The sequence below is a fragment of the Pectinophora gossypiella genome, chromosome 26, assembly GCF_024362695.1.
Source record: "Pectinophora gossypiella chromosome 26, ilPecGoss1.1, whole genome shotgun sequence".
NCBI classification, from domain to species: Eukaryota; Metazoa; Arthropoda; class Insecta; order Lepidoptera; family Gelechiidae; genus Pectinophora; species Pectinophora gossypiella.
In genome coordinates this window covers 3,577,669-3,588,087 of record NC_065429.1, presented here as the reverse complement: position 1 = coordinate 3,588,087, position 10,419 = coordinate 3,577,669, and the positions used below count along the sequence as shown (strand labels likewise).

At 39.8% G+C, this 10,419-nt stretch overlaps 1 protein-coding gene across 1 annotated transcript; it reads right to left on the bottom strand.

Moving 5' to 3' along the window:
* Positions 1-5,416: 5,416 nt before the first annotated feature.
* Positions 5,417-10,061, bottom strand: LOC126378391 (glucose dehydrogenase [FAD, quinone]-like). The gene is made up of 4 exons (XM_050026715.1): positions 10,018-10,061; positions 7,726-7,890; positions 7,516-7,646; positions 5,417-6,977 (listed from the first exon to the last, which is right to left on the bottom strand). The coding sequence occupies exons 2-4, from the start codon at positions 7,886-7,888 to the stop codon at positions 5,424-5,426; spliced, it is 1,848 nt and encodes a 615-aa protein (XP_049882672.1). The 5' UTR covers positions 7,889-7,890; positions 10,018-10,061; the 3' UTR covers positions 5,417-5,423.
* Between the last annotated feature and the right edge of the window lie 358 nt (positions 10,062-10,419).

The following is a 10,419-nucleotide window of genomic DNA, read 5'->3' as shown; positions in this document are numbered from 1 at the left end:
CGATAAAAGTTTGGACACTTCAGTAAATTGGAGTTGTAAAAAGACGATATTACTGATCATAATTTTGCCAGTCGTTAATTACTTTTGCGAATTGTTTTTTTTTTCTCAAATTGCAAGACCCTATGATCATCACCAAGCGAACATTTTTCTAAGTTTAAAATAATTGCAGTCGATATCGATACGACATCAACGCACTCAGCCCATCACTAAAGGTCACGGCTCCGCGTCGTTTCGAAAACGGGTTCCTCGCGGATACATCGACGACCAAATAATAATATTATCCGACTTGAAAAATAAAGTGTCCGAACACAAAGGATATAAAGGCAAACTCACACTTTAAAAATATTCTTTAAAGAAGGCTGAATGATTCGACCGCCATTGACTGAGTGAAAAAAGTAAACTTAAAAAACAAAAACGCGCGCGCATTCCACACGATTTTTGAAACGAGGATAGTTGAATAGTTTGAATTTCGAATGTTGGTTGTTTTATAAAGGCGTCTAGCTTTTGTGTGAATAGTGGCCAGTGCCTATCATGTTTTTTTTTTTAATTTGGCATTTGATAAATATGAAAAGGGTTGCTCGTGGAAAAAAATCTGATGGGCTTTTTATTTCGTTCATCGCCGTGTCAGCCAGTCTCTGTGAAGTGTTAACTTTCGTTTGTTTTTTATTTTATTTTATGTGCTTAAAATAAATATACAAAATTGACACTTGCCAGCAAGTGAAATTGTAGTTAAATTCGTTTTTTATTTGTGTGTCAGCTATTCCTCTTAAACCTCATATTCACAGACGGATGAGGTCCATTTATCGTATGATTAACTAAACACCCGTATACCAAGAGGCGTCTGAAGGACGTGATATACGATCCCGACGACCCGATTACTTTAGCCATAGAGGCAGCCAATCAGCTCGCGTCACCAAACACTTCAGGACCCCGATACCGACCCCGCCGGCGTGGTCGACGACTTCCCTCAATCAGCGCTTGTCGCTATCGATCCACTAGAGTCGATTAACTCTTTCAAATATTTTTCCTCTCAGACGACGCCCTAAGCCGAGGTTCGCGCCCAACTGGGCACCCTCAGGCCTGTTGTCTTAAACGTTTTACCGGGTGAGAGCCTTCAGCGCTCCCCATTCGTCCGGCCAAGTAGTTAATGCCATCTGCAGCAAATATACAACAAGTCATGTCAAAAAAAGAAAAAGTTATTCCAAGATATTAACTCCAACCTTTCTCAACTCTGTCCTCAGTTAAGGCGACCTCAAGGTCTTCCTCAAACTCAACCCAAAATCGGTATTCTTAGACGGTGCCTCAATCTCGAGATTAGTACTCCGGTAAGGCATGACGTCATTCTTTTCGTATTATTATGTTGGCAGTCGAATAAAGTCGAGGACGTTAAATGCCAACTTAAAATAGGTACCAAACTGCTCAGCTGAGGCCGAGTTGAGTTACAGACGACTTACTCTAAGGATCTGAAACCTTACCAATAGGACAGCACTAAATCTGGTCTATAAAGGCGGCCTTAGTGCCTGTCCTGTTGAGATAGAAGACATCGAACAATAACAACTAAGATCTAACATTAATTTGTCTTAAGTACAAGAATATTACAATCACGGTCAAAGATTAGGTAAGCCAGAGTGTAATTTAATGAGCCATGGTAGCCCAGCTGGTAGAACGCTCGCCTCTCACTTTGAGGTCGCAGTGATTGTCGAATTTGTTTTCGAATTCATGTTTGGATCATAAATTACTATCACATGCTCAGCGGTGAAGGAAAACATCATGAGGAAACCCGCACTCCCGAGAAACGCATTTTCGCAGATATGTGACCTAACCAGTATTGGGCTGGTTTTTTCTTCGCAGGTTGGAAGATCAGATAGACAGTCGCTTCTGTAAAAAATCGACCTGTCAGATCTTCAGGTTAGGAGCGGACTCTGTGAAAAACGGGATAATGCTTGGTATTCGTCCTAAGAGAGTCACTTATAAACGCCTCTCAGAGATTTGATGTCATAGCCAGAATGTCCAAAAATATTTCTGTGTCTCCTCTGAATTATTAATTACATAATCTTTGCTCCCATTAAAGGCTTAAGTATCTCGGGTCGACTTGACCTATGCAAATGAGGTCCTATGTGAAGTCTCTATTAATATCTATGTGAAATGTATGGAAATCTTAGTCTGTAGTGACTAATAGTGCTCCTTTCAAGCTTTAATTAAGGGTTTATACAAAGTTTAAAAGTATCTAGTCTTCGTGGGTTGGAAGGTCAGTCAGGCAGTCCTGTAAAAAGCCGGACCTGGCAAGGTTAGGTAAGCGGACCTCGTGAAAAACGGGACAACGCTAGGGTATTGTTATGGACTGTATTTTGAGTACGGCCTCCGTGGTCTAGTGGTTAGAGCGTTAGGCTCACGATCTGGAGGTCCGGGTTCGATTCCCGATGGGGACATTGTCGAAATCACTTTGTGAGACTGTCCTTTGTTTGGTAAGGACTGTTCAGGCTTGAATCACCTGATTGTCCGAAAAAGTAAGATGATTCCGTGCTTCGGAGGGCACGTTAACCCGTTGGTCCCGGCTATTAGCCGTAAAAACACCTCCACCAACCCGCATTGGAGCTGCGTGGTGGAGTATGCTCCATACCCCCTCCGGTTGATTGAGGGGAGGCCTGTGCCCAGCAGTGGGCCGTATATAGGCAGTTTATGTTACGTTATGTATGTATTTGGAGTATTCAGGATCAGGATCTTGAGTTCAAATTAAAGACTCGATCGGTTTCCAAGCGTATTTATTCGTGTTGCCCACCTTAGGTACTATTTTTGGGTTCACAACTAGTTAGGTACTGCGTGCTATTTACATTACTTAATTGTTATCCTATTCTAACAGTAGTGACGTCTCGCTCTAATGGCACTTCCTCGTTCCGTCCTTTTCTAGCGGCGCCGTCTCTCTCTAGCACGGCGTCCGCGACAAGTGTAATGTCTCCAGTCTTAACCAACTCGCAGTGCAGCTGCGTGGTGGAATGTCCTCTAAACGCCCTCCGGTTGATTGAGGGGGGGCTTTTTTCTTTCTTATATAGAGGCCCTTTATGTATATATGTATGTATACACATACTTGCATACATAAACTCACCACCGTAACCCCTAATAGGCTGGACAGAGCCTGTAGTAATGAGAAAATAGGGATGAACCGTATGATGACAAGCCCATTATGAATCCATCATAATGGAAAGGGCGTAATTAAATTACTCAGGCAAATTTAATTACATTGTAGCTACATGGTACGTTCCCTGAACACTAACATGACGCTTTGTTGAATTAATTGGTACCATGTTACATTAACTTTTTTGACAAGAACTACGTAAATGTCAAATTAATTATAATTGCGACAGATTTCTATATCATATTTGATATTTCCGTGAGCAATTAGAAGATACGAAAATAACCTATAGCTTTTTAAAACAATTTAGCGCCAAAACAGGTCAGCCATTTTGAATTTCTCTCAAGGCCAATAATTCGCAATAAACTTTTTGTTATATAGATATTTTATGCGTTCGAATGAAAAAACCTCAGAAAAAAACGGTCAAACAGATAAAGATAAGCCAAAAAGTATTAAAAATACGATATATTCGCAAAAATGAAATAAAGGAAAAGAACAAGCGCCCTACACGGGTAGCCGCCACCGGCTGCGGTAGGGTTGCCAGCTTCTTGCTTTTTGAAATATAGAGGTAAAAAAATGCCTTTTAAGCAGCCCGTAGCCTATTTGTAGGTATTTGTTATTTTTTTTATTATTGAATCTTGGAATAAACAAATAATAATGAAAAAAAAATAGTTAAAAAGATAATTTACAACGATATATTTAAAAAAAAGGAAATATTACAGTATTTAAATAACTTGCAAAATATTAAACAAATATAATATATTGTATTATTATTTTTTATTTCTTTTATTTTTTTATTTATTATATATTTTTAAAATTTATTAATTTATTAATTATTCCCGATCAACCCACAAAGGGGTCAGTACCCACTCGTCCCCTAAAATTTATCCTCTATGCCCATTCGTCTTCTTAATATATCTTAAATATATAAGCTGTCCACCCGTTCCCTAACCTATTATTGATATTGAAGTTTGACCTTTGACGATGTAGTACACAGCATAGGTACGTCCCACTGCTGGGCAAAGCCCTCTATTAACTCTCTATGTAGCAAAGTTCGTAACCCTAAAGTTGATTGAAGCAAGGCCTGCAATTAGCATTGGGACATTTTTACAAGACAGTTTAGGTCTTCTTCTTCTATCGTGTGGATTGTGAGGTGGATTATCAACCCCTTCAACCCTGGTGTCAGGGTTATTACTGAGCCGCCATAGGCCCCTGACATGACTCATGTAACTACAGTTTAGGTTAAATAGAATCGATTACAGAAAAAAATGCTGTTTACACAAAATAATCCATCAGCGTCCTGTCGAACATGATGGATCATAAGAGCGATAGGCTGATCCCCTATCATCATACTGTTTATTATTATCCACCTTAGCACTATGTATCAAAAGTGGCTGCAAATAGTTTCTTGACTATTTGTTGTTCTGCCCACCCCTTCAGGGAATACGCGCGTGAGTTTATGTATGTAAATAAAATAATGATTTAAAACAAAAAGTGACAACCCTAACTTCGGTACATATCGCACGTTGTGAAGCTTGTCGGCTTTCATACTCCACACAACAGCTGTCAGGTTCATTGCCAAATGGGAGTAACCACGAAAATGTTGCTTTCGAAGCTTTACATGCAGACGACGCATAAAATATGCTAATAGTATTATTAGGAGGCGATGGTTATTATTAAACATAATAGAGACAATTCATTTTGAGACGCAAGCAGGTAAGTGTTGATGAAAGCCAAATTGTAGCAAAGAATACTTATAATATTTGTATCCAAACTGAAGACTGACTGAGTCTGTTCTGTTTGTACTCATAACAGGACGTTAGAAGCATGGATAGTTCTGAGTAGCGTCAAGTTGCTTTTCATATTACGATCTTCTTCTTCTATCGTGTGGGTTGTGAGGTGGATTACCAACCCCATCAACTCTGGTCTCAGGCCCTCAGGGTTATTATTGAGCCGCCATAGGCCCCTGACATGACTCATGTAACGACTACGTATTTACGTCAGTAAGTAGTAACCGGGACCAACGGCTTAACGTGCCTTCCGAAACACGGATTATCTTACTTTTGGACAATCTGGTGATCAGCATGTAATGTCTTAACCAACCTGACAAAGACAAGTGAGACCAATAAAGTGATTTTTGTGATTTGTCCCCATCGCGATTCGAACCGGGGCCTTTGGATCGTGAGCAGAAAGCTCAACCACTGGACCACAGAGGCCGTTAAATTACGATATCCTACGCACATATACACTACACAGGTTTCTTAAAAACTGAAATAAAAATAAATATACATAATCATTTTTTATTCGTCCGCCAATCAGCCTTAATCATATCAGCACCTTTTTCAGCAATCATAAGAGTAGCTGCCATTGTATTGCCTCTTACAATTTTGGGCATTACACTTGCATCTATGACTCTTAGATTCTTTACATGTTTGACTCTTAACCTTTCATCTACCACTGCTGTTTCATCTTCTTGTTTACCCATCTTATTGGTACCTACTGCGTGGTAAAGTGTACCTGTCAAATGCTTCGCTATGCATCTTAAGAAGTCATCATCATCTTTTTCAATATTTTTGCAAGCATCAATTTCAATGAAATGTAGTTTCAAACTAGAGTTTTTAAATGATTCTGTATCTTTTAGTTTTATAGCAACTTTCATGCCTTTGACTAGATTTTCTAAATCTTCGCCCTCGTGTAAATAATTGGCTTTGATTATAACTTTGTCGTTCTCAAGAACGATTTTGCCTCTAGATTTTGGCTGTAGCAGAGTTACGTAAACAATGATAATGATATTATTTTTGTTAAGTTCGTTGAAAGCATTGTAAAACTGATCGGAAAAATTATGCTGACCAAATATATCAACAATATTTGATTGATTTGGATATACAACTATGAAATGGTTTTGTATATCAGCAGTTTTAGCAGTATCGTCAGTGGTATTTATAAAAGATACTATTCTTTGTGGTCTTAAATCGGATAACGGTCCTTTTCTATCAAGAATATATTCGTAGAAATATTTTAATATTTTTGGGAGAGTATTTGAGTCATTTTCACTTTCCATTTTGAATATCACAGGAGCAAAAATGTGATCTTGCAAGTTTTCTCCTACTGGCAATTTTACTTTTGGTGTTATAAAAGAATTCATAAACTGCTTATCAGGAAAGATACCTGATTTTAACAAAATTTCAGCAGAGTTGATAGTACCCGCCGATAATATAACTTCTTTTTTTGCTTTAACTTCATATTTTTTGCTTGGATTTTTGATGAAATAAAGCCTTACACCAATAGCAGTATCTTCGTCATACAAAATTTCTTCTACGTAAACATTCTTCAATACTGTAAATCTGCTATTTTCTTTTAAGGGTTTTAGAAAAGCATTGAGAGTACTCTCTCTTTGTCCATTTTTAGTTGTAGTCGATGCAACACCCACTCCTTTCTGTATTTCTTCGTTAAAATTTTCCACAAAAGAGATATTCATTTCTTCATTTGCCTTAATTAACATGTCTTCTATAGGATGTTTTTCATAATTATGCTCTAAATTTATATTATCACGTTTAACTTTGTTTTTATTTTCATCTGTGTCGTCTTTAGATTTGCGTTTAGGACTTTTTAGAAAATATTTCTTTATGTTTTCGTATTTCCAATTTTCTATGCCCCAACTGTCGTAGTCTTCTTGATTTCCTTTGATATAATACATGCCGTTTATACTGCTGGTTCCTCCTAACACTTTTCCTCTAGGCCAGTAGCATCTTTGCTCCTTATAATTCAGACAGGCTTGCTCCTGTGGCTCCGTTCGGAAATTCCAGTCTTCGTTCGTCCCGTAGTTGTTTATGAAAAGGGCTGGTATCTGTAAAGGTCATAATTTGAAAAACCATGTTCTTACTAACATACTAATAGTCAATGTGGTCCTGTGGTAAATAGGCTGGTGTCTCAATCGGGAAGCGCCGTTTCGAACTCCTGTACCGGACTTGCAACAATGTGTTATTAATTTATTTTAAGAACAGTTTTCCCTAACGCAGTTGGCTCGACCATTACAGACGGCGATACGGCTGACCACCAATCACGTTGGTCTAACAGAAAGCTCGGTCTTCTTCTATCGTGTGAGTTATGAGGTGGACGGATCGTCTTACTTTCAAACAATCACGTGATCAGCCTGTAATGTCCTAACCAAACAAGGGATCACAAAGTGATTTTTATAATATGTCCCAACCGAGATTCGAAACCAGGACCTCCGGATCGTGAGCCCAACGGTCAACCACTGGACCACGGAGGCCGTTAGAAAGCTCGGTGAAGTGTGGGTACTAAGTTCATCTTGCGATGGATGTACCTTGGACTACCCCAATTGGGATATAGTCGTGAGCTCATGATAAATCTTTCCCACTCACTTCAGTACCCAATGTTGGGTTTCCACCAGCTTCCAGCAGCAGGACCTTCCACTGCTCCTCTTCAAGGAGACGGTTAGCCACCACTGACCCAGCTGTGCCTGCTCCCACTATTATGAAGTCATAAGTCGTGTCTGAAACGATTGGAAAAACTTGTGTATGTTTTTGTTTTTGTTACAGCCAATAGGGACTTTATTTCTAAATGAATGTTACCAGTCAGTTTTTCTACTTCCAAATCACTCGGATCACCAAACATGTCAGGGGCTATCAAACATTGGGCCGCTAGGATTGTCTGGACAGCGCTGACCATTGCTGGCCCCGTGGCTTGGTAGCCCTGAGCCACTGTTGATGAGACGGTGGGGTCGCATGACCACATGACTGCAAAAACAGAATAAAACACTGATATAAAATAATGTTTTAAAGAACGTCTAGGCCGAGGTTTTTCTTGCAGCTTTTACTCGGCTATACAGGTTGTGAGAAACATTAGTTTGACGGTTGTTATGGAACAATTGACAATAGGCATCTTAGTTTCCAACTATTTGCTTTTTCAAAACAGTTGCTTTTTACCCCGGACATCAAGTAACTAAAGGTATTTTGCATCATTTATAAGCACAAAAACTGCATTATCTTGTATTTGACAGGCGATATATTGTAAATGATAACAAAATGCACATAATGAGGCCCGCAATGATGCATGGTCGCATTACGTCGTCAATGACTTCAAAATGACCTCATTTCGAGTTATCACACGCCTTTTTATAAAAGAAAAAATCTGGTCAGCACTTTTGTTGAAAAACTCGGTACTTTTATTGTCAGACACCCGTTTAATAGGCTAGATTCCAAAAAGTCAAATAAGTTACTTTTTACTAAACGTCAAACACAAATTACTATAGAATTTGTATGAAAAAAAATTGACGTCATAGAAAAACGTCATTAAATATCGGATTTACGAGGGGAGGTCAAAAAGTTCGCGGAATGAGGGGGAAGGGGGTCGAAATTAAACACGAAACTATTTTCCTTTTCAATATATTCTCCCTTAACCTTAACACATTTTCCGGATCTATCAAATAATTTGTTTATTCCATCATAAAAAAAAGATTTCTCTTTGCTGTCAAAATAGGCCGAAATTGCAGACTTGACTTCTTCATCATCGCCAAATTTTCGTCCACGCAGTTCCTTTTTCTTTTTTGGGAACAAATAATAATCGCTGGGGGCCAAGTCTGGACTGTAAGGCGGGTGGTTTAATTTTTCGAACCCGCATCGGTGAATGGCAGCCGTCGCAACATGGCACGTGTGGACGGGTGCGTTGTCGTGCAAAAGGAGCACACCTCTTGACAGCTTTCCTCTTCTTTTTTCCTTGATAGCCTCTCTCAATCTATCCAGTAAAGAAGCGTAGTAATGTCTCGTTATAGTTACACCACGATCTTTATAATCAATCAGCAAAATACCTTCTGTATCCCAAAAATAGTGGCCATGATCTTTCCGGCCGATTGTGACACCTTAAACTTCTTTGGAGGAGGTCTGCCTTTTTTATGCCACTGCATCGACTCTTGCTTCGACTCAGGTTCATAGTGGTGAACCCAGGTTTCATCTCCAGTAACAATCCGGGCCATAACTTCTTCCTTATTCTCTCCACAGAGCTCTAAAAACTGGCGAGAACACTCGACACGCTCGCTTTTTTGAAGTGGCGTGAGCATTCTTGGAACCCATCTTGCGCTGACCTTAGTCATCCCAAGATGTTGATGTAGGATATTTAAAATACTTGTTTCGGATACACCGACCATTGCTGCAAGCTGCTTCTTCTTCAAGCGGGTATCTTCTAATACAAGTTTCTCTACTTTTTCGATGATTTCCGGTGTGGTGGCCTCAATGGGCCGTCCGGAGCGGGGTTCATCTTCAATCGACTCTCTTCCTTGCTTGAATAGACTATGCCACTTGTAAACCATGGTTTTACCAGGGGCAGAGCCCGCGTAAACTGCTAACAGCTCTTGAAAAATCGTCTGAGCGGATTTTCCTTGCTTGGTGAGGAACTTAATGACGGCGCGGTGTTCAATTTTCTCCATATTCGCTGAGTTCTTCCCGATTCACTTGTTTGCTGGTCGATAGTTCAAACGTTAATGACCCGATTTGCTTCAAACTTGGTACATATACTGTTAATGAGGTGTGCAACTAGCGGCTACCTGTACGAGCAAACCAACCCCCTCCAACCCCTCCATTCCGCGAACTTTTTGATTTCGACAATGTCCCCATCGGGAATCGAACCCGGACCTCCGGAGGGGAGACCTGTGCCCTGCAGTGGGACGTATATAGGCTGTTTATGTTATGTTAAATAGCTGACAGCACTTAGAGTGGGATAAGTGCAGGAGGGTGATTGGTTTAGGCTTGTCTGGGAATCAAACCTGTGCTCTTAAAGTAAGGGGCTACCACATCTCCTAACTATGACTCTAACCATAAAAATGTTCATGAATGTAGCAGTTTTGAAGTGCAGAATGTAAACTTACCTACTCTTGTTTATCAAACTCCAATACTTTGTGATAACAACTGCACAATACCACGATATTTTGTGAACTGAGTCACTTGTCAGTTGTACAGGTACCTATCGACAAATGAATGTTCGATTTGTACTGTTTAGCATAACATGTCATCATAACAACGACTTTGGGATAAAATCGTTAATCGTAGCTTGTACTCATCATCATCAATTTAAGGGACACGCTCTTGTCGGTGTAGCATTTTCCTCCATGCTACTTTTTTAGGCAAAATAGGGCAGTGGTTTCCCTCTTGCCTTCCTCCGCCTCCTCCGCCTTTGAATAGTACTGACAGTTACTGCTGCCCTCGCTAGCTAATTGTTAGCTTGTTCTATGTTGTTGAAAAAGGCCACATTGCAGCAATTACCCAAGATATCCA

Excerpts from the sequence above, each read along its gene's own strand:
- LOC126378391 (XM_050026715.1), bottom strand. The coding sequence starts at position 7,888 with ATGTGGTCATGCGACCCCACCGTCTCATCAACAGTGGCTCAGGGCTAC. Across the intron at positions 7,647-7,725 it reads GGAAGTAGAAAAACTGACTG|ACACGACTTATGACTTCATA; the intron begins GTAACATTCATT and ends CAATCGTTTCAG. Across the intron at positions 6,978-7,515 it reads ACCCAACATTGGGTACTGAA|ATACCAGCCCTTTTCATAAA; the intron begins GTGAGTGGGAAA and ends TGACCTTTACAG.